Source organism: Propithecus coquereli, unplaced genomic scaffold, assembly GCF_000956105.1.
Source record: "Propithecus coquereli isolate 6110/MARCELLA unplaced genomic scaffold, Pcoq_1.0 Scaffold198, whole genome shotgun sequence".
NCBI lineage: Eukaryota > Metazoa > Chordata > Mammalia > Primates > Indriidae > Propithecus > Propithecus coquereli.
Genome location: NW_012144744.1, coordinates 163,225 through 187,674, shown reverse-complemented (window position 1 = coordinate 187,674; position 24,450 = coordinate 163,225). Strand labels below are relative to the sequence as shown.

Sequence of the window (24,450 nt, the reverse complement as noted above, 5' to 3'; positions counted from 1 at the left end):
AAAGCTATTAAGAGGATTTCATTCTTCATTTTCAGCTTCCACTGCAACCCCAGATGTAGGACAACTATTCCAGGAATCTGAAAACCCTCAGCTGCCCACTTCTCATTAAATATTTCCTGAGTGCAGAATGTACCAGAACATCAGGCCCCTGTAAAAGCACACACTGAGATTCCCCAGGGGAGGACGTCTAACCCCTTCTGCCAAATACCTCATCCCAGAGCAGGCCCCATCCCTGAGTGCCGCTCCCCCCACCCCAGGGCCTGTTATAAATATCAATAAAATAATAAGCCCACCGTGGCATCCGTGAGTTTCTCCCACTTCGGCGTGATGAAGTACCAGATCCCAGCTCCAGCTCCAGGCAGGGTGACCCCTCGGATGAGGAGGATCACGAGCACGACGTACGGGAACGTGGCCGTGAAGTACACCACCTAGAAGAGCCATGGGCAGAGGGGCTGGAAGGAGCAGACCTGCAGAGTGTGCCCCTGCGGAAGGAGCAGCACCGAGGCAAGAGCAGGACCTACCCTGCAGGCACGAGTGCCCAACAGTGAGGACATGAGGGCGGCTCTCCCAAACTCTGCCAGGGCTGCGGTTGCAGGGAGGACACTGGGACCAAAGGCAAGTCAAAGAGAGCCAGAAATAAACCCTCTGGGTAGAGCCCGTGGAGCCAGTCAGCCTATAGCCAGAAGCTGGGGGAAGGTGTCACCCGCCCTGACAATGAATGCATAGCTCCTTAAGGAACCACAGAGGCAGGGAGGGGGTTATGTGCCTCTCTCCCCAAAAATCCAACCCACGCCCTGGTGGAGGCCCAAAATTCCACCACTAAAGATGAATCCTTTTAGCTTAAGCCTTCCACCCCTGTTTATACACACCCCTAAGTGAGACAGCCCAGTGAAGTGAAAGATTGTGATCTTAGAATAGGACACATTTATGTTCAAGTAAAACTGCACCTCTAGCACTGAGTAGCTGTGTGACCTTAGACAAGCCATTGAGCTCTCTGAATCTCAGTTTCTGCACCTGGGGATAATAGTACATTTCTCACAAATAATCACGGGGATTAAGTGACCTAATGCATGGATAGCACCTAGCATGGTGCCTAATTTATAACACATGGTCATGAAACGCCAAGTTCAATAAGAATTTGTGGAGGGCTTCCTATGAGCTGGGCACTGTGCCAGGCATCAGCTGCACAAAGATGAAGGGTCTCCTAACCCAGAGGACCCAGAGACAATGTCTGAATTATGGGCTAAGTGGTTACACACAGGACACCTCAGAAGTCCAGGGAAGGGCTCTGGGCCCAACCTGGGAGTTTACTAAAAAATTCCTGGAGATGACACCTGAGCTGGATCTTGGAGGACAAGTGCAACTTAAAGGAGGTGTGGCAAGGTGGGCAGGTGAAGGAAGCACATGGGCAAGGCAGGTGCGTGAGAGCAGAGCACCACTCACTATCAGAACAGCATAAAGTCAAGGCCAAGTGTGGTGGCAGAGGAGGCTAGAGGCCATCAGAGGAGACCACGTCAGGAGAGGCCTTGAGTGCCAACCAGACTGTGCTCCTGCTTGCTGGAAGAGTGGGAGGGACCAGAGTCAAGAAATGTCTAGGAGGTAACATCAGCAGAACTCGGGGCTGGTTGGATGGGGATGGCTGGGAGGTCCTTTCCTTCCTTTCCTGTCCATCAAGCCTCAGGGTGAAGGAAGGGCTGGGGACCAGGCTTTGGGGGAGAAGAGCAAACTGTGAAAGCTCAGGCTCTGCAGTCCCAAGGGCCTGCATCCAAATCCTGACTCCAGCACTTACGAGCTGGGTCACCTTGGGAAGTGACTTAACCTCTCTGAGCCTCTGAGTCTCATACTTGCAAAGCAGCAATAACAGTAGATTCCAACAAGACGGTTGGAAAAGTACAATGTTATCATCCATGCGAAGTGGCACAGGCCTGGGAGCACTGGAAACAGAAGTGCCACTTCACAGTGTGGCCTAGGACTTGCCAGTCCTCAATGTAATAACACTGACAACCCCCAGCTCCCAAGGGAGCCGCATCCAAAAAGCACACTGAAAGACATTTGGGCCAATGGCGTTAAGCTCCCATCTGGCCCACTAAAGCCCTCTCTGATCCATGGGGTGCGCGCTGTTGGTTCAGAGCCGCCTCCATTCCCACCTGCAGTCCTCCATCCTGGGCAACTAGAGGGACACAGGGCCCCCATCACACGCTGGCTGCACAGACTCAAGTGCCTGGCAGGGGGCTCCAGCCTGGCAGGGAGCGGCAGACGCTGGGATTTCAGGGGTTGAGGACAGATTCAGCGGCTTGTTGAGGGGACAAGTTGGGAAAGGTTAGAGTTGAGATTAGACATAACTCTTGTGATCACTCATTTATTCAAATAAATATACATATTTACATACATATTACATACACATTCAGAGCACCTAATATGTGCCAGGCAAAGTCAAACATTTGGGACTTATTAGTAAATAAAAGACTCCTGCCTGGGATAATAACTTACATTCTAGCTAGGGAGACAGACAACCAGCGATATTCATAATATTATTTGTGGTATATTAGAAGGTGATAGGTGCATTAGAAAAAAGGAAAATTACAGCCAGGTAAGGGAGATGGGGCATGCTGGGGAGGATGGCTGGGAAGTCCTCATTGAAAAGTTGGCCAACACTCCAAGAAAGTGAACATGAGCCAACTGAATATCTGGGAGAATTCCAGAAAGAGGGAACAGCTGGAATAATGGGCCTAAGAAGGGAAAGAAGGGAGTGTGCCTGCCTCCTAGGAACAGCAAGGAGGCTGGCGGGGCCAGAGAGGGGAGCACAGGTAGGAGAGGAGGTCGGCGAGGTGGGGGCAGGGAGGGGCAGACCCCGCAGAGCCTACCCTGTGGGAAATGGGGGGCTATGGCAGGGATTTGGGCCGAGGAGTAACATGATCTAACATTTGAACAGCATCTTCTGGCTGGTATGTCATGAGTGTACCACAGGGCTCAATGGAGAGGCAGGGACAGCTGTGTGGAGGCCGCAGCAGCAACCAGGCAAGGGGTGGGGACAGCTCCGTCCAGGGTGTTGTCAGTGCAGCAGGTGAGAAACGGTCAGATACGGGACATATGTTTAAGAAGAGCCACCAGAATCTCCTGACAGACTTACTGTGGCGTGCGAGAGCAAGAGAAGAGTCAAGGATGACTCCCAAGTGTGGGGCCTCAGCAACTGAAAGGGTGGCGTTGCCCTTAACTGAAAGGGGGAAGTCACTTCTGTCTCTGAACCCAATGACTCCAGGCTGCACTCCCTCTTTCGGGAGGCAGACCCGGGACGGGCTGCCCCCTTTTCTCTCCTCCGCTACACCACTGACTAGGATGCCCCTTCCCTGCCCCACAGGCAGGGGTCCCTCCTCCCCGCTTGTCCTGCAGAACTTGCATTGCTGGGGACTGACGAGAGAGGGCTGCAGCCAGCTCCTTCCTATCTCTGCCAAATGAGCTTCTCTCCTTCCCCTGAAAGTCTGAAGGGGAAGTGAAACCCCTCCACACACTGCATTATGAAACCCAAGGGCCGATGAGATCGCAGGGATGGCCTCGTAGTCTCACATGGGGTGGGGGACAGGAGATGCTACAGTCTGACTTCCCACTCCCACCAAGATAGCACAGAGGGGAACAACTAAGGGGTGTCCTTTCCGTCCCCTGACCCCCTGGGCTGGAGGGAAGTGAGGATGGCAGGAAGAGGTGAGGGAGAGGAGACGACCTAGGTGGCAGTGGCCTGCAGGAGGAAACCTCCAAGGCTGGTCCCAGTCTAAGCAGCCGAGACAACTGTTCCCATCTGACTGTGGAGACCATTTAGACACCACCATGCCTGGAGCTCCCTCTATGGGCCAGATATATTAGTGCCATTTTGCAGAGAAGGAAATGGAGGCTCAGGTTAAACATCTCGCAAGGGATTAAGTCAAGGCCTCCCAGCCTGAGCCAAGTTCTAAACCTGAAGCTTTCCCACTTCAAAGCCATTCTTTCCATTAATGCCATTCTATGGGCCGCACCATCAGAAAGAAATGTGTATGGTAGGGCCAGGACACGGGTAAGGCAAATGAGGCTCCTAGGGTGCAGAATTTAAGGAGTCATCCACTCTGAGGTGCCACCCTGCACTTGCACGAACCTCAGAGTGAGCACCTCTCTAAATTTTGCAACCTAGACACTGGTCCTCATTCACTCTGTGGATGATCGAACTGAGAGGGCCAATAGTGTGGCTCACAAATCTTAGGGAGGCTTCAAATGTGCGTGAGGTGTACGTGGAGGCTTTATGCCCAACTAGTTCCCTTGAGTCGGGGGAGGGGGGAGGGCTTTAGAACGCACCTGTTTCAACATGTACTGTAAGAGGAGTTAAACTTGAACAGTAATGAATTCCACCTGGCAGGAGTGACGATGACTAGCTGATCCGAGTCTGCTGGCCTGACACCTCGAGGCATCTTCCTCACCATGGGAGCTCTGGACAGGTGCTTAGGCCCCACCAGGCAGCATGAACTAATTAGGTTAGCTTTGCTTTGCTGCCGTAACTCTCAGGCAGAGGAGCCCCTGAAGTCAGGTAGGCTGCATGTGACCTTCAGGCTGCCTGCTGGTCGCCCTGCCTCTGGAATTCTAGCTGCTCAAAGACTTCGGTCTCAGAAGATGCAACCAGCCTACCTGTCTCCTCAGACTCTAAACAAAAGGACCTGAGCTTGTCTTGCTGCAGAAGGAAGGAAGACATCTCTGCTGCATAGAAATGACAATATTCATGGCATTTCAGTCACAGAGGAATTTGTCATACTAAGCAGCTTCAGCGGTGCATTCACCTCTGCTCCAAATAATGCTCCATGATTAATGTCTGCAGGGCCCGGGGCAGGATAATAAATTGTGATTCATTGTTTTGGTGGTATTCTTCATTTTAAAAAACTAATCATTGATTTCTAGTTGGAAACCTTTCTCAATGAAGCAGAGAGGTAAGTTGGCAGATCGAAAAGAAAAACTTGGCCGGGCGCGGTGGCTCATGCCTGTAATCCTAGCACTCTGGGAGGCCGAGGCGGGCGGATTGTTTGAGCTCAGGAGTTTGAGACCAGCCTGAGCAAGAGCGAGACCCCGTCTCTACTAAAAAAAAAAAATAGAAAGAAATTAATCGGACAACTAAAAATATATAGAAAAAATTAGCCGGGCATGGTGGCGCATGCCTGTAGTCCCAGCTACTCGGGAGGCTGAGGCAGAAGGGTCGCTTGAGCCCAGGAGTTTGAGGTTGCTGTGAGCTAGGCTGATGCCACGGCACTCACTCTAGCCCGGGCAAAAGAGTGAAACTCTGTCTCAAAAAAAAAAAAAAGAAAAGAAAAACTTACCTGTTCAAAACTTCCTGTTCCAGGAAGCCTATAAAATCTGGCACCAAGGATTAAATTCTGAATCAGTGGAAAGAAAAGCACCATTCCAAAAAAGCACAGACTAATAGGGCTAAAAATAATCTTAGAAAACATTAATTCTGGTCTTTGCTGAGGGTCACATTGAGCTGCGAGGTGCATCAGGGGGTCTGCAGGCCTCCTGGAACCCTGCCCACACCCACTCCTTTTGCCTTCAGGAGTCGGCGCCATGGGGAAGACATCAAGACCAAAATCACGAACTACAAGGCCGCCCCTTTTGACAGCTGCTTCCCCAATTAGAACCAGACCAGGAACTGCTGGCAGAACCACCTAGACTTCCACGGCTGCGAGAAGGCAATGACAGCTAAAGGGGGTGGTGTCTCTGTGTGTGAATGGTACCGGCATGTATACAAGTCCTCTGACCCATATCCTGGGCCTCAGCCTTGGACGACCGCCGGGCAGAAGGCACATTTCCTGGGAAGATCTGAACTGGCTGCACCCCACCTCCTCTGCCCTTCTCCCAGGGTAGCAAAGAGGGAACTGGGTACACAGTGATCCCCACGCTGGGACCCTGAATCATGACTTAACTACTAACAAAAACTCATTGGAAAAAAAAAAGAAAGCATTAATTCTAACCTTTGATTTTGCAAACGAAGAAAATGATACCCTGATGCATCCTGTGACTTGCCCAAAGTCACATCGCAAATGACAGCAGAGACTGGGCAGGAATGCAGGGTCCTGACTCACACAGGGGACTATTACCCCACTGCGTGAAAGTGATGACTGCACAATTCTGCATTTCCTGTCTATTCCTGACAGCCGCTCCCTGGGAGAGAACGTCACATAGTGGAAATTGTCTAGGCTTTAAAGCAAAACACCTGGGTTCAAATCCCACCACTGCCACTTAAGAGTTGTGTGACTTCAGGCAATTTACTTGGCCGTGATGAGCCTCAGTTTCTCTATCTATAAAGTGGGGATAAATACACTCACCTGGCAGGTTGTTGTGAAGATTGAATGAACTAATGCACGTGAAGCAGTTAGCACAGTGCCTGGTACATAAAGTGTTCAACAAAGCTCCCTTTCTCCTCCCATTTCCCCGTCAAAGCCACTGCTCTGAAGATGTCAAAGTGGCATGATACCCAGTCAGTATGCCCGTCATTCATAAGAATAAAAATGAAAGGTGCTAAGGTGAATTAAGAACTGACCATGTGATAGGTATGGACACGCACTATCTCACGGAGGCCTTACAGCAATCCTGTGTGCTATGTACTATTATCCCCAATTTACAAAGGAGGAAACGTGTTCCAAAGGTTCAACAGCTTGTCCAGAGTTACAAGCAGAAAGTGATAAAGCCAGGATTTGAATTCAGATTGGTCTGACTCGAGAGCCACCAGGCCATCCTTCCTTGTGTCACCAAGAAGGACACATTCTCACCCTCCTCATTTGTCCTCTCTTCTCCTGCCAATCACACCTTCTAGCCTGTCCCACTAGACACCTGTCTGGTCACTTAGATTGTGACTGAGGTCACCTTGTCTCCATCCCTAGCCACAAATGACAGTCCTACCAGTGGGATTTTGGCTGAGCAAATGCTTGGCTGGTCTTGCTGAGCAGTTGCTTGGCTGGGCCCTTTGGAGGTGCAGAAACTCCCACCCAAGCTCAGTTCCAAGCCACAGAAGGCAAGGAGTCCAGGGGACCTCAGGCCACACCGGGCATGGTGATTAGGATCATGTTAACATTTCCTCACCTCCCTGCAGCCTTAGAAATACAATCGATCCAGTCTCATAGTACTCGCTCAGAGTCATCGGGGTCCTCAGCGGTCACTTCATTCCAGCTCTCATTTTACAGAGGGGGAAACTGAGCTCAGAGCATAGATGTGGCCCCTAGCTCACCCAGCAAGTGTTCAAACAGAACAACGTTAGAACTGGAGGGTCGTAGACATCACCCAGTCCAGTCACCTTCACTTTAGAAAGGAGGAAACTGAGGATACCTGAAATAACTAAAATAAGAAAATTTGCTTTTTATTTATTGGCAAAAAAAAAAAAAATTAAAGATAAGAGCAGATTGGAAGCTCAGCCAAGTTTCATGGCCCAAGGGGCGCTGTCCCTACACAGCAAACACCCTGGCAAGGACAGGAACCCGGGGCTCCTCACTCTCAGTCTGGCTCTCTCTAGCTGGCTTCATTCTCCCACATCGTGTGATTTAAGGTGTACCACCTGCTTCAGGTAACCCTGATAAACCTGCCAGAGTCCACCACTGAAGTGCCTGTGGTACTATTAAATAGCTTACACAGAAAGCGCCAGTAAGAGCTGTCATCAAAAGCACCCGTGAGCATGTCCATGTGCTCAGAGAGAAGACAGATCGGTCTAGCGGCCGATGGGTGGGTGCCTGGTGGGGGTGTGAAGCAAGCCTGAGGGTGGAAGGCGGCATGGACTACCCTCGGCATAAGGCCTGATCTTTCTGAGGTTGGTTGGTTGTAATGTAACCACAGTAAGCCCTGGCCTGGGCAACTAGCCCAAATCTCAACTCCACAACCTACGGTCCCAAAGTCCACCAGTGCATCTTCATTCCTTGAGTCTTAAAGACATTTTCATTTTCACCCTGAAATGTGAAAATTCCTCCTTGGGTGATGAAATAGTATTGGTTGTCATCGGGGTGATTGGATAACCCTTCAGCAGGGCTTTTCTAAGGCAGCAGGAAGATGGGGAAATGTTACCGTGACTCTTACAGCAATGCTCAGTGTGGCCTGAGCTTCCCTGGACGCCTCACCTTCTGTGGCTCGGAACTGAGCTTGGGTGGGAGCTTCATCATGTGCAAAGGGCCCAGCCAAGCATTTGCTCAGCCAAAATCCCATGGGCAGGACTGTCCTCCTTTAGTGTTGGCAGCATGTTGGGTGGAAGAGGGCTGGGGTTGGCAAGAAAGGCGAGAACGCCAAGAATACACTGGCCAGGAGCAAGAAGGAATCTACTCTGTAATGTTGATCTTTATCCGGCTTCTTGGCAGAAGCAATAACTGACCTGGCAGCCAGACCAAGAGGCCAAAAGCCAACAGCACGAATTCTAGAGTTTAGGGAGAGTGACTGAATGACATCAGGGAGGTTCCTTCTGCTGAATGAGTGACAGCCCCCCGAGAAGAAAGCAAGGAAACTAATCACAGAACCCCCACCGTCCCTTGGGAGCTCTGTATACATTTATCTCATTCGACCCTTAAGACAGCCCTGCAAGAAAGCTATTATTATCCCATTTTACAGATGGCAGTGAAGTCACTGGCCCACATCCCCTCCACTGCTCTGGGGCAGTCAGAGTTAGCACCTGCGGCTCCTGACTCTCTTCTCAGGGCTCTGCCTGCTCCATTACGCAACCACACCTGGGCACCCCTGAGCTTTCTCTTACTTAGATAAATCCGAGTTCTTACTTTTCCTGAGGTCTTGATTCCTTTAGCCAGGGACGCGTACACAATTACCCAAGCCAGGAAGAGGCAGAAGGCTAATGGCCACCTGATCTCGCCTGGATATTCAATCCCTGCAGAAATCTTCAGCACAAAGTACCTGGGAATCAGAAAGAGAGGGGAAGGAAGGGAGGAGAGAGGGAAAGGAGAGAGGAAGATGCCAGCCTGCAGGTTTTAATCCCCCAGCAGAGCCAGGAGCCTTGAATAAAACCCCAGCAACATGCCGCTCCCCATCAGGGACCCAATCAGATTAGGCCATGGGGGATTTGCTGGTCTGAGCTCTCACCCACAGCTGTCTGCAGAGACACCAACTGGATTTTTAGCATGTGCTGGGAGGCCACTCGCGGCCCCAGGCAGGCTTCTGCACAAGACTGCCAGCTTCATTGTCACCTAGAGCTGCCCATGCAACAGAAACTCTAAACTGTCAAGGATAATTTCTGTGTGTTTTCTGTATTGTTCTACTCTTTTATGAAAATATATTCTGAAAGTATTTGTATGATTGAAAATTTTAAAAATTAGGACATAGTGGAAACTGCATATACTAAATGACTAAAAATGCAGCTCTGGATTTTATTTCAAGTTGTGTTGGGCACTTCCTGAGGCTGAGGCTAGCTAAAATGCAAAAGTAGGGCCACCTAGACCTTGTTCAAGGAATGTCTGCAAAGATAGGTGAGCAGCTGCAAACGGAATCATCTGCAGCCGCTGCTGGCAACTCGTGTGATGATGAGAAGTCATAGAGCCTGGCTGGATGACTAATAGGGCAACCTCATCCCTGAGGACAGGAGGCAGCTTCAGGGAACAGGTTCAGACCATCCCTTTAACTCTGCAACCATCTAGCCATGCATCCCGTATGAACTGCTGTAATTGCAGGTTGGCATTCTTCTGTGACGTGAACAAAAGGCCAGACAGAATCCATACTCTGCAGGACTGTAGAAATGACAGCCTAGAAAGCCCTGACCTGCAGAGGGAAATGGAGGCAATGGCCCCACTCCTGGTCTAGCTGGTGACCTTGAGAGACTGTTTGGCAGCACACAGCCGTGCTCTTCAGACCAGGGATGGCCAAGCTCTCTCTGTGCGGACAGAGCCTCCTTCAGTCCCAAACCCTAGCACAACTTGGGCTCAGAGTTGAGTAGGACTGACCAAGCTGGGACTGAATTTAGCTCTAAGGCAAAACTTGGCTCCAAGGCAAAAAATATGGGGACCATATTTCCCAAGCTATGAAAAAGGCCTTCCCCATGTCCCATCCCCCAAATGGGTAAACCACTTAGTCAACAATTCCACAATATCCTGGCCATCTACACTGTTCTATGCTTCAATAAGGGACCTTGGACAAGTCCCAAGAAGCTCCTGATGACATTTCTTCTTAGAAATTAAGAATAGCCCTAGAGCATTAGTAAAGCCCACCAAAATCAGGTTTGCAAATCACTGTCCAGTATACCTAATTGCATGAATTCTGTGATCAGATTTCATCCTTGAAGTCCCATGTAGATGGAATAAAAAGTCACCTGGTTAACTGAGGTCCACTTCGATCACATTGGGTTAAGGTTTTGAACTGTTTTCTCATTGGCATCTTGAATCACAGTGGCATTGGTTCTGTTCCTGCCCACCCACTCTCCTTTCCAGGCCCACAAGGCACAACAATCTGCTCTTGGTAGCCAAACCAGGAAAAAAATCTTCCTCCCTGATCCTATCCCTTGGGCCACCCACACCTCTGGTCTGTAAATGGAATGTTTATTAATTCATTGGATTTCTCTTAGAAAGAAAAAAAAAGCCATCTTACTTGAAATACTCTTCGCTTCCACTGACAAACGTCTTATTGGCCTGGCTGGTGAAATTAACCATTGTCAAGTTGGGATAGGCAGTCATACAGAAAGTTGAGTTCTTGATCTGTATTTTGGGATGGTCACTGATAACACAGGAATCTGTTTAGGAGAGGATAGTATAGAAACAGTGAAATCTGTGCAGAAAATATACACGGGTCCCTCTTTGCCCATTTAAAAACAAAAGGCAAAAATGTTGGAGAGTAACTTTGGGAAAGTATCAACTGATTAACAATAATTTATTGTATATTTCAAAACAGCTAGAAGAAAGAATTGTAATGTTCCCAACACAAAGAAAGGATAAATGTGTGAGGTGATGAATGTCCCAATTATCCTGATTTGATCATTACACATTATATATGGGTATCAAAATATCACATGTACCCCAAAAATGTGTATGACTGCAATATATCAATTTTAAAAAATATAAAAAAAAATTAACTGAGCAAAGCCAGATGTAGAAGAACGACAGAATTATGTTTCCTTCATCAGAACCCCCAGTCCCCACAGCGGCACCTTGTACAGATAGCAAAGGCTCACATTTATGGAGAACTCTCTATGTGGCAGACAGCTCTTCAAATGTATTATCTTGTCTAATCCTCATATCGGCCTATGCGGGAAGTATTATTACCTTCATTTTTAAAATAAAGAAACAGGCTTAAAAAGGTTAAGTAATCTACTGAAGTCAGGCAGCTAATGAGGAAGAGAGTCGGGACTCAAACCCAGATCCTTACGACTCTATGGAAAACAAATGAATTGCAGAAATGAGTTTAGAGAATTTAATTAGAGAAACAAAGCTCTTGCAGGGTTACTGCTACAGAAAGCTTATGAGTAAGTTCACCTTGGACCCACACCTGGCACTACGGCCAACACACAGTAAGTAACATACATGTGCCACGTGCCTTCTACTCTCACGTGGGTTGGCAGAGGCAGCAGCCACATTGTGTGCTGGTGTGCCTACAACAGGACCCCACACAGTGGTACTCAACTGGGGACAAATTTTCTCCCCAGGAGACATTCGGCAACGTGTGGAGACATTTTCAGTTATTGCATCTAGGGAACCAAAATGTCAATAGCGCCAAGGTTGAGAAGGCCTGACCTAGGCTAGGATGGGGAAAGGGAATTAACCTTGTGAGTCTTAGCATGTCAGGCACTGTGCTGGACACTTTAATAATTATCACCTCATGAAATCCTCCTAAAACCCAGGAGATACATATTATTATCTGCATTTTAAATACAAAGAATCTAAAGTCTTTCTGATCATATTACAATGCCTCCCTAACAGCCTTATAAATACAAACAAATTGACAGATATTTTAAATAAAGAGTCCACCAGGACTAATCCCAAAGGATACTATTTTGTAAAGGAGCAAAGTGTAATAATAACAGCAACAACTAACACACGGTTCTTACCATGTCTAAGGCACTGTTTTAAGTGCTTTATATGCATTGATTAATTTAAGCCTCACACCACCCCTACGAGATTGGTACCGTTATTATCTCTGTGATACAGATAAAGAAACTGAGGTTTGGGAATGATCCCAGCCCTGAGATCTTGGACAATTCCTTTATCTGTCCAAGCCTCCATTTTCTGGTAAGAGTTGTTCACAAGGTTGTTGCAAGGACCAAATTAAATTAGATCATTAATGAAAAAACTTCACAAGATGCCCGGCACATAGTTGCCACTCAATAAATTTTAGCCATAACTCAATCATCATTGTTGTACCTTTTTAGGGAGTGAGCATCTCTAGTTCTCAACATCATGTCCCACAAGCCCACTTGCCTGCCATAAATTACCTACTGCCTCCCCACACATCCCCCAGAATTTCTCAGAATATCGGGTAAAAATTAAAACAACAATCATAAGACTCTCTTCCCCTCAATTAGTTTTTATTTGTCTCACTCTGTCACCCTGGGTAGAGAGCAGTGGCGTCACCATGGCTCACTGCAACCTCAAACTCCTGGGCTCAGCGATCCTCTTGCTTCAGCCTCCCGAGTAGCCAGGCACCTGCCACCATGCCTGGCTAGTTTTCTGTTTTTAGTACAGATGCGTCTTATTCTCGCTCAGGCTGGTCTCAAACTCCTGAGCTCAAGCTATCCTCCCGCCTCAGCCTCCCAGAGTGCTGGGATTACGGGCAGGTGTGGGCCACCGAGCCGGGCTGGATTAGTTCTTCAGACCAGGGTTTTTCCACAGGGGTGCTAATGACATTTGGGTCAGATAATTCTTTGTTGTGGGGCTGTCCTGTGCATTGCAGGATATTTAGCAGCATCCCTGACCTCCACCCTCCAAATGCCAGCACCATCCACACTCCCACCCCACCCTCACCCCAAAACGCAAAAACGAAAAATGTCTCTGAATATTGCCAAATGTCCCCTGTAAAATCTCCCCTGGTAGAGAATCTCTGCTTTAAGGCCTCCAAGTACCTTCCTATTCAATAGCATCCCCTTTAGTCTAATCAAGTAAGAGGGTTTCAGGAGGATTCCCACCCAGTAACTATCAAGCATTTACCGAGGAAGCTTTTGTTTCCCCCAGTAGCGACCTGAATGAAGGCAATTAAAGAACCATCCGTATCCCTTTTCTGTAAATAAGCACGGAAGTTATTTCTCGCCCTTCTTCCCAAAAGAACATCCACTTCCCTAAGACTTAAGAGATCACTAACACGACAGCAAACGCCAACTCGCTTGCTTCCCAAATTGCCATTGTGAAGCAAGCGGGCAGCTTCCCTAGAGAGCGTTTCTGGATGTCTGTGGGTCACCGTCCCTGCGGCAATGCGGCAGGGCTCCCGGGCTCTCGGCTCGCTGGCTCCTCGCATCCCCAAGCCTCCTGAAATATCGCTATCGACCACTGGGCGGCAGGAGCACGCTTCCCAGCGCACGGCGCCGGCAGCTCTGCCAGCGAAGGAATGATGGGCCTTAGCACGGAGAGCTCTTCGGCCCAGCAACCCCGAACAAAGGACAGAGATAATGATCGTGCTAAATTGGAAGCTGTTGGAATGGGATTCTCTTTACTCAGGCAATTATTAATAAATGAAAGCACATGAAAGACCAGGGAGAAAAGGAATCATTTAATTAAAGTTCTAATGAAAATTAAGCCATTCCAGAAATAGAAATGGTATTTATGTTGTTTCCGTTTTATGGGACCCAGCTAGCTCCTATTTTCTCAAAACAGACGCTGGTCTCACTTGGCAGGGCACAAATTAGTCGTTCTCCATGACAGATACCTGGAGGGTTGAGTCACCCTAAAGAAGACAGCCTCTCCTACAAATGCACCTTAGAAAGGTGGCAAAGCCAGCCTCCACCGCAGACAGGCCCAGGGCTCTCCTCTGGGGCTGGCGTGGGTACGGTGCCCTAACATCTTCCTGGCGAAGCAGAGACAGCTCCCAGTTATATGTCCCTGGCAGCCCTGAGAGGGGCATGGCAGAAACACCTCTGCTGTGAGGGAAGGTGGCAATGGTGGGCCATTTATCCCCTTCTCCTGGGATGAGTCCTTCTGCCCAGCTGTCCCAGGGTATGGGTTGTGAGGGAGCAGGTGAGCCTGGAAGGTCACTGGTGGCACATTGCTGGGGGAAGGAAGTCCGTCTCCTAAGCAGTCTCACTCAGAATGGGAGACAGCTTGGGAACACCCATTGTCTGGACTCCCAGTTTGTCCAGCAGAGCAGTGAGGCTCTAAGGCTGCCTGTGTCTCTACAAGCCAGGCCACCACCACCACCTTTTCTACCTGAGGCACTCCAGAACCCCAAGGACCAATACTCCCACAAAGGACAGCCTGGCCCCAGAAGCAGGACATGCTCACGTGCAGATAACACAGAGAATGACAAATGGAGGGGCTGCACAAAAAGTGTGGGGACTGACACCTCATTTTTTTACCAAAAAAAAAAAAATTTAAAGCACTGGCTATGAATGAGATAGCATCTTCCCAGCCTGTCCATACACTCCCAGGGAATAATCAGAGTGAAAAATGTCCACTGTCTCTTTGTGTGCAAAGCTTGCATAGTTTTTATGGTTTGTACCAGCCAACCAGAAGCTTCGCTGTGTAAGGCCTTTACTCTGCCTTTCATGTTTCCTAGGTGATTAGGAGCCCAACTAGAAACCAGGGCAGGGGCTTCTCTGCGTCTTGAACCTCCACCCCCATGCCTGACCCAGTCAACATGCTCAGCTTGCTTTTAAAAAAAAATACACACACGTACATATAGACTGTAAAAAAAATATGTGTACATGATGTAGATGTACAAAATGATGTACAAAATGTAGAAAAGAATTGCATCTCCCTGGAGATGTGGAAGGGAAGAATTCATCTTTTGTCCTTAACAAACTCAATGGGTTAAATCACAGGCTAGTTCTGCAATGCGCAGACTGCCAGGGAGAAAGCTGGTCTTGGAGGGCAGCAGCAAAAGCTGATCATAGACCACAGAAAGCTGACCTCAGCACAGACCCTTAAGAATTAACAGATCTACTGGGGAAAGAGAAACTACTTGGTTCCAGATCCCCATCAAAATGACCAGAGCTTTCCAAAGTGACTGATACTAACACTTTATATTTGTAGGAGAGTTTTATACTCCTGCAACTGTAGCATACCCCTCACTTCTTTTCTTCTTTCAGCAATCCCATAAGTTCCACAGGGTGAAGAATATTCTTTCTATTTTCAAGTGAGGAAAACTGAGACCCAAAGAGAAGTTACTTAACCCAGACACACATCCAGTCAGTGGCAAAGATGTCTTATAGGCCAGGAAAGCCTTTCTGACACGTCTGTCCTACTCTTTCTCACATTCACTCTCTTGCCCTTAACCCAAGAAGCTGACTTTGTCCCCCGAGTCCTCAAGTGCCAATCTATTTCACAGCCGAAACATCTTCCAGGGACACTGCGACTCCCCAGTAGACTTGCCCCCTTCCAGGCACTCCAGGAGGCACGTTTCTATCAGAGGCACAGGTCTAAGGGTCTGCTTACATGGTCACCGTGTACACTGAGCAGTATTTTGTCAGTTTGGTCCCAGGATCACTCTCCTTAGACTCTAGGACCGAGAGCATCACATTTCAAATTGTACCGTGCAGACAGGTCACCTAGGAATCTAGCTACAATGCAAATTCTCATTAAGGAAAGCTGTGGTGGGCCTTCTAACCACCTCCCAAGTGATACTACTAGTCCAAGAAACACACTGTGAAACAAAATAAGATTCTAGAGAGCTTCATTAAAATGCAAGTTTTCTGGCCCCACCTAAACCCAAATCAATAAATCAGACTATCTGGTGGGCGTATGAATCTGCATTTTAACAAATACTCCAGCTATTCATGAGCAAACAAAAATGTGATTATCCCTCCTCTGGGCCATGAGCTTCTTAAATGTTAGAATTAAGTACGTTTGGTGTTTGATTTAATCTCTGTGCCCTTGCACCTAGTATAGAGCCTGGCATGCATAATATGCGCTCAAGTAATTTTGTCAAATGAATGAATGAATGGTTCAGAATACACACACCCAAAGCAGGTATTTCTGAACTTACCTAATAAAAGTTTGGTTTTATCTTTGCATTCTGGTGTGTTCCAAGGGTTGTTGCAGGAGCCCCAGGGCAGCACATATGCAAAGGAGGCAAATAGGTAGAAAAGTGTGTAGCAAATAATCACGTTGTAGTATATGGCTATTAGGACAGAGATGATCAGCATCGCGATGCCACAGCCTGGGGAAACAAAAATTCCGGGAATTCATTCCATCCCAGATCCTATGGAATTCTTACAAGTGGGCACAGGGTGGGGACCTAGGTCTTGGCTCTCTCGTACAGATGGATATGCTAATAGTGGAGTGGAGTCTGTCTACAGGGGATATTGAGGCATTCTCCTAGGAACTCAACAATGCCAGAGAAGATCTTAGCCCATTCTTCAGAAGGATCAAATAAAGGAAGGAGTGAGTTCTACTGAACACAAAAGCGGGTCTCCCTCCCTGGATGCCCCACGGTGCCAGAGAGGGCAGGGTAAGGGCCTGAGGAGGCTGGGAGGCAGGCTGGACTCACCTTGCAGAGCTGGAATGGCCTTCCACACAGATACTGGCCCCTGGCTGGCAAACTGGCCCAGCGACACCTCTAAGAAGAAGATAGGCAATCCGGCCAGAGCCAGCATCATCAGGTAAGGGATGAGGAAAGCACCTTGGAAAGAGAGTGAGAAGTGAGAGCCCTGGGAGGCAACAGCTGGGCTCTGGCCCACCTTAACCCTCTGGGTTGGGGGCCAGGCTCCCTCTCAATGAACCAAGGACAATTTAGCTCCTTTTCTGAAGAAGCATTTGATATTGAGGCTCAACAACAGACACCCAGGACATTTAAGAGCCCTCTTCCAACAAATATAAGGGTACTCATGCAAATACACTCCTTGTTTCAATTTTCCAATGGACAGGTCACTAGGGATTATGTGCTGGTGAATTTTATTCTTTCTCTTCTCTTCTTTACTTTTATTATAACGCTTCAATTTCCCAAACTTATGCCCTTCCAGGGCTCAACCAATCCATGCCTTTGACTCATTACTGGATTCAGAGTGGTGACATCTCATCAGAACCTCAGCCCTCCGAGGAGCTAAAATCTTGTAAGTTAGACTGCAGACCACCCCCACCCCACAGTAAGTTACCAGCATACCTTCTGCCAACCAGGGTTGGGCCTGTGCTGCCAGACAGTCAGAGGGACAGTCCCATCCCTCTCCCACACCCCCTACCCCATCACATTCTTCTCAGCTTCCCACTCCCTTCCATCCTTCAAGGTCTCCTCAAATGCTTCCTCTTCCAGGAAGTCTGCCTTCTCTGTCCTCCCACAGTACCTGACCCCAGGCACTGATCACTTGGTAATATTGACGTGGGTGCCTTTTCTAGACTATGAGTACCTGATGTAATGTACCCTTCATCTCTTTATCACCCAGAACGCCCCGTTAAGGCATAGTACCTGGTAGGCCTCCTCAGACTTGCTGCTGCGGGTTCTCCTGACTCGGAGAGGCCTGGGCAGCAAAACCGGGGACTCTGCTTTATCCTCTGGTGAGGGGGATTTTGGGAAAGATGGGGATTGTGCAATCCTCCTCGTCATTCCTGGGAAGAGGGGACGAGCTCCCTACAGAGCGCTGAGAGCTGAGGGCTTGGGGCCCCAGAGCCGAAGTTCGGAAAATGCTGCTTCCCTCTCCCCGCGCCCAGCTTCCTCCGCGCAGAGCCCTGGGACCCACCCAGACAGGACAGCTAGGTAGGTAGCTGATGCAGCCCCGCACTTCCCAGATCCCGCGCAACCAAGCGCAGGCACTTTCGCGGGCCAACTCCCTTTTGCTGGAACCGCTTCAGGCCCACCCCCACTCCACATCCGGGTACCCACCCTCTTCCCAGTCCCTGGAAGCCTCAGGATAGCACCCTGGAATGAGCACTCCCTGAGGAAAACCAAAGGGAAACCCAGCTGGGGTGCCTATATTCCTGTGGCCAGCATACGTTCTTCTGTTTTCAGGACACCCCAGATTGCAAACGCTCTGCAGTCCTCATAAGCACTTGGCAACGTGTCCTAATTTGGAAGTGGGGGGAGGGGACGGGTCGGTGGTGATGCACCTGTCTGTTCCAACGCACCAAATTCCTCCTGAAGCTGACCCAAGAGACAAAAACCCTTAAGCTGCCTGACCTATGGGGTGAGGGGGTGCATTGCTTGTCCTTTTGGTCCAGTTGAGAAGATGCAGGAGGGAACTCTAGGTGCAAATGCCTATTCCTAGAGGGCGACTTGTCAGTTAGCCAACAGCGTCTCAACCTCTGTCTGGAGGAGCAGAGGGGATCCCGAACGTGTGGGGTCCCTCCTGGGTGGGTGCACAAGAGGGCAGTGGATCCCAGTGGCTCGGCAGCTGGTGCATGCCTAACTGGAGTCCTTGCTGCCTCTGAAATGGTTCTCCTTCAAAAGCAGCACCTGCCACCCAGGTAGAACAAATGAATACGGAAAACTGTTTTTGCTAAATGATTTTACTAAAATCAAAATATGCCCTGCTTCTGACCAAGAAGGTTGGGGGAAGCATGCCTCTGAGGGTTTTCTGTGAGCACAGCCCTCAGCCCCTCCCCACCCACCTCGCACCTCCTAGCTCCCCTGAATCCTGCATTCCGCTGCACCTGAGCGCCCATTCTCAGTCTCCTAGGAAGGCTCAGATTTCCAGGTTGTAATTCGGGCCTTCAGGACTGCACAGCTACTGGCTCTGAAGTCGAGTGGGTGCGTGGAGAGCCTCCGCTTTCTGAATACCCAGCCCTCTAAACTGAGCCATTGGGGGATTCATGGGGCCCCCCTCCTCACCTGCAACCCTGTCTCTAGTTAAGAGCCTCCTGGATCTAGTACCAAATGATTACTACGATCCCTCCTACCCTCAGGTTTTGCTTTACGCCTACAGGGTCTGGGGCTGGAGTGTGAGGAGGCTGCCCTGAGCGGGCTCCGGGTCCCCCCAACCCTCAAGTGCCCGCCCCACCGCGCCGCAGGCGGAAAGAGCGGAAAAGCCATACCTCCCCCGTTCTGGAAAGCCAGGTAGGGAAACCTCCAGACATTGCCCAGCCCCACTGCGTACCCCACCATGGACAGGATGAAGTCCAGTTTGCTGGACCAGTTCCCTCGGGCCTTATTCTCATCCCCTTGCTCGTCCTCCTGGGGGCGGAAAAGCACATTGTCGGATAACAGCCCCGGGTAGGTCCACAAGCAGGCCCCTTCCACCCCTCTCCCAGGCTAAGGGTCCTTCCCAGCAAGCAGGCCCCCACTTTTCAACCGAGGATGCATCGGCAAGCAGGACCTAAATTCTAAAGAAAGGATGCATCTACAAGCAGGGCTCTCACCCCTCAACCCTGCACTGAGAGTCTTTCAGCAAGCAGGCCCCCAATTCTGACCTGAAGACACATCTTAAACAGACCCAGGAGCCCCTCTTTCCCAAATCTGAGAGTCAGGGCACACCAGCAAGCAGCTCTCCCCAAACCTTGAACCTGTAAGTTGATTGCAAGCAGGTCCCTCCAGCCCCAACCCCTCACCAAGAGTTCATTTGGCAAGCAGGCCCCCAATGTCATGCCCAGAGATCCCAGCAAGCAGGTTCTTAACCAATCGCTCCCCCACCAAAAAAAAAAACCCCACCACACCCCTTCCTCAGCCCTTGTTTGCTTCAGAGAGTGTGCCAAGGCCAGAAAGAGAGCTGCAATGCCGAAGCCAGCCAGAGCCCCTGCCTCACTTCCTCCACCAAAGCCTACAGGCAGAACCTGCCTCGTCAGCTAATTTAAGGGGTCATCCTTCAGCATTGGGGCAAAGGAAATGGGCAGGAGGGAGATTTGGAGGTAAAACAAGAAGGAGAACAAAAAAAGTAAATATAGTTTAGAGCCAGGCCATCTAAAACCGTGACTTTTGGCCTAAACTTTACTACTGGATAACCTCATGCAAGCCCCTTGCTCTCTCAGAGCCTCTGTGTCCCATCTGTAAAAGGAGAGGTTTAGGATCACTGTCCCCTGAGGCACCTGCCAGCTCCAGCAGTCTATGAATCTCTAGGACTCGCTTCTGCAGGCTCACACTAAGATGCTTTCTTGGGGCAGTGCCTGGTGCTGGAATGCCTCACTATTAAGCAAAAAAAAACTGGGGCTTTGGCCACCTCAAATGAACTCGGAAAATGTTCAGGACCCCTGGACACTGCACAAAGCTTCCAGGGGCTCAGGCCACTATGCACAGTTTCCACCTCCTCAGTCATCCTTCACCTATTGTAGCAACCTGCTACGTCCCACACTTTTCTACAGGCCACGGAGGATAAAGCAGCAGCTGTCGGGAGGAGAAGTCTTGGGGAGAGACGAAGAGGGCCAACGTGGAGGTCAGAAAAGCCCAATCAGAAAGATGCGTAGGGCTGAAAATAAGGATTTTCAGGGACCTGAACATCTTTAACATCCTGCCTACACTCCTCCCACACACATACCACCTCCACACCTAACCCCACCTTCCAGGGCTGAAAGGGTGGGAATTCCAGCTCCTTTTGCCGCAGTGCGGAGGTTAAGCAAGACAAGTGAAACAAATTTTCTACTCCAGCTGGGTCACACTCTTGGGTACATGCTGTCAGAGGCAGTTTATACACGTAGACAAATGCTCCAGAAGTGGACCCCAAGAGCAAGGACAAGTAGGAAGGTCTAAGTTTATGTTTGTTTCTAGTTATTCTGACAGCTGAGTCCCTGCTATGTGGGCCTGTGGATAAGCGTGAATGTGTGTGTGTGTGTGTGTGTGCACAAACACGAGAGTGACTAAGGCCAGAAGGACTGCATAAATCCTAAATCTCACACAGGCACATATTCTGATTCAGGCCCCCGCTGCTGGATGCATACCTAACCTCCAAACCCAGGGCAGGAAAGGAAGTAGTAGAAGGGCAGGAAATGGGGAGGGAAGAGCTACAGGGAAGATGAAACAGGATGGAAGAAAGAAGAGATCAGAGAAGGAAGGAGAAAGAGTGGAGGGAAATGGAAGAAAACAAAAGCTGATGTAGGGGAGGGGGCCACCAGCAAAGTTGCCTTTATCCATAGCCTAGGGATTGAGATTTGCTCTGTGGGTTTTTCATGTCTCTGGTTGAGTAGCAAAGGATCGATGCAAGTGTGGATCCAGGTTGGTAGGGCCTGAAGCTTATACCAATTGAGGGATGTCCATTTTAGGGGAAAAAATACAAAATTATGATGGCAAAATCAGATACTTATTTTGGAAGGGCCCAGGCAAACGACAGGCCCTGAAGCCTAAGCTTCAGTAGCCTCATGTAAACCGCTTCTCAGCAGATGGGTTATGTGATAGATGGTAACTGGCAGTGGAAAGGCTACAGAACTTAAACTATCCTTGCTCCCCACCCACCACCACCGTCTGGCTTTTTTGTGTATTTTCTTTAAAAAAAAAATTAGGACTTTTTTAAAAAGAGAAAAGACTCAGTCATGGGCAGGAAGGCGAATCTGCATAAAGGAGTGGAATCTATCTGCCTTAGCTGCTTAATGGATCTGCACCCAGATTCCCGATACCACCGAGGCTGGGAAGGGGCAGATCGTCGCCCCCCTGGCAGGGTCACTGCAGCCCTCGAGCCCTGAACTGGCGACCCCAGCGCAGTGCGAGCTTCCGAAGCCCCAAAGCTGCCGCCCGCATCCATCTCCTGGCACTGCCAACCGGTTTCCCCATCAGCACACGTGCACCCACCAGGGCCCCGGCTCGCCTCCTGCGCGCGGCAGGAGAGCAGGACTCCGCGCGGTCCGAACGCAACCTGCTTACCTGAGTGGCGGCGGCGGCCACGCTGCCCGGGAGCACGGAGGTGATTCCATCCGTGCCCAGCACCACGGTGCTCTGGCTCATGTTCACCCAGCCCACGGCAGGGGTATTGTTCCGCTCCAGCGTGCCCTTGCCCACACTCACGTTCGCATCCCCCTCCGGGCCGCGCAGAGCCGGGATCTTACAGTGCAGCGCGTTGCCCGGCCCGGCGGCCCCCGAATAGGGGACGGCCTGCGCGCCGTGTGCCTCGCTCAAGTCCCGCAGAGCAGCCGAGACCGCTTGCGCCCGCGGGCTACTGAGTCTGCAAGACCCCACTCCTGGCCGATCGGCCTCGCAGGCTCGCGCTTCGGCGGGCTGGAAAGTTTGGGCGCCGGTGGAAGCGGACCTGGGCACACGTGGCGGCGGCGCGGCGGCGGCGGGAAGCTCCTGCTCCGGGCTCGTCCTGGGAGCGCACCGGCCGTCCGAGTGGCCCGGCACCGCCGCCGCCTCCAGGCTGTTGGCTGGTTGTTTACTCATTTCCTTGGTACCGTTGCAATCCTGCAAACACAATGTCGAGTTCGTGCAAAACAAAGTCACGGCAGCTTTAAAAAAAATACCTGTATCTCCATACGGAGACGTTCATGACTCAGGTCCAGACACAATATCTGGGGGAGCAAATAGGGTTCTGAATTTTTTTCCCCAATAAAGACTAATTAGTATTTCTCAATTTGCCCGTCCCATCAATAACCAGGTGACATAAAGAAGCTAATATTCCTGCCCTGGTGGAGGAAGAACTAAGAAAAGAGGCAGAAATGTATTTTGGAGGGGCAAAGGGGGAGGGTGGAAATAGCCCCAGAGTCATGAGCTCCCCGTCCTCTTTGGATTTCACATCACAGCTGTGGGGTGCCGGCGTCCCCATCACCATTGTAGAAAGATTCTTTAATTTTCCGCCCCATTTCCTTTGTCATTCAACAATGCACATTGCCTTTTTTCTTTCTTTCCAGCGATAGACAAGCTGTGGCCACAAAGCTGATGCCCTGGCACCTGCCAGCGCTTGAGGCCAAATCGGTTGTGCCAGTCTCAGCGCTTCAAAACCCACCTCCTCCCGCAAGGTAGCAAAGACAAGGATAAGAATCACGATCAAAATATCAACAACAACAAAAACCCCATGACAACAGTAATATGCCACTTAACACACAAGGTAGTAACTGGGTTTGTTATCTTACACAACCTGCATCATTTCCTGATTTCCAGACATGTAGAAGAACATGCAAAGTTTTTTTGTCTGTTTGGTTTTCCTTTTTTGTTCTTTTTTGTTTGTTTGTTTTTTTGGTTTTTTTTAGAATAACTATTAACAGGAGTCTAATATCTTCTACAAGCTTATCCTTGCTTGGGGACCAAAACTCAAAACTAATTTTCATTTGCTTTCTCCCAATTGACTTTCAAATGAAAAGAACTGCCAGTGGTGGTTATTCCATTCGCTTTCCCCCCTCGAGTCATCTTTCAGGGCTTCCTAAACATTAGCACCAATAATTATTATTATACTGTAAGAATAATCCTATTACTTTCACCTCAACTGCACACCTCTCGTCTAAGCCCCTTTCACAAATGCACAGAACAGAACTCCTTAATTTGTAACAAATCTAGGTACCTCGGCACCAGCCAGCATTCTTGTCTCAATAGCCTCAAGGACCCAGAACGACTCGCCTCTGCACCGGCATCAGCTTTTCAGCACCAAGGACAGTACCCGGAATCGGGTCTCTGGGAGCCCCAGCCAACCTCTCAGCTCTACGGCTTAGGAAACCTCTGTCGGACCTCAGGTGACAGTCTCAAGTACAAATACCTACAGCTTCAAGAATTGTCCTCCCCGGCCCCCTCCCCCAATGCACAAACATTTCAAAAAGAAATATCCAAAACGAATCTGCCCTCCCTAACCCCTCAGCCCCCTTTCCTCTTGGAAGAACAAAAGCAAACACTCACCATGTCTAACACAGGCAACAGATTGAACCGGTAGAGGGTAAAACCCGCTGTTGACAAGACTGGATTTGGCTCAGGCAGGAGAGGCGCTTTCTATATCTCCTTGGGAAAGGCCAGGTTTGCGTCAGTGCAAAGCAAGGTGCCCTTGGTCTGACATTTTCTTGATAATACAAGTTTGATAAATCATTACCCCCTTGGATTCGAGTTTTAAAGGGACAACAGCCTTTCGTACGCTGGCCAGTTGTCCCTCGGGCGGGAGGGGGCTGCGTATTTGGCGTGACTCATGTGGGTCTGATTACTAAACCGAAACCAGCGGGAGGGGACGACAGAAGTTTGCCTCCTCCTAATTAAGGGAAACATGGGAGGGACACGTCCCACTGCACCCAAGGCAAGGCGCAGCCGCCAACGGGGTGGATTGGGCTGGAGTGGAGGGGTGTTTAAATCACTGTCGAGTCTTTCTTTTCCACTAGTTCTCATTGCTGTCTCCCCCAGTCTTCAGGGATTCTGCAATATTACCCTGAAAGCGAGTGAGGGTCTGCAGTAGCCCCGCAGCTCTGTGATGACTGGCGCAGGCACGGGGTCCTGCATTTCCAAGGGTGTACCCACCTTTGTGTGCCCGTGGACTTGATTCTCACATCCCTACACTCCCAGATAACCAGTCTGGGAGGG

General features: G+C 49.8%; 1 protein-coding gene across 1 annotated transcript in view; it reads right to left on the bottom strand.

Annotated features, from left to right (window-relative positions):
• Window positions 1-24,060, bottom strand: part of SLC6A5 (solute carrier family 6 (neurotransmitter transporter), member 5) — a 56,411-nt gene extending 32,351 nt beyond the window's left edge. The window contains exons 1-8 of the mRNA XM_012643491.1: window positions 23,785-24,060; window positions 21,829-22,362; window positions 19,080-19,218; window positions 16,606-16,737; window positions 16,102-16,275; window positions 10,567-10,708; window positions 8,754-8,886; window positions 294-428 (exon numbers count right to left, since the gene is read on the bottom strand). Coding sequence (XP_012498945.1) covers window positions 294-428; window positions 8,754-8,886; window positions 10,567-10,708; window positions 16,102-16,275; window positions 16,606-16,737; window positions 19,080-19,218; window positions 21,829-22,362; window positions 23,785-23,787 — 1,392 coding nt within the window. The 5' untranslated portion in view covers window positions 23,788-24,060. The remainder of the gene's footprint in view (window positions 1-293; window positions 429-8,753; window positions 8,887-10,566; window positions 10,709-16,101; window positions 16,276-16,605; window positions 16,738-19,079; window positions 19,219-21,828; window positions 22,363-23,784) is intronic.
• Window positions 24,061-24,450: the final 390 nt, after the last annotated feature.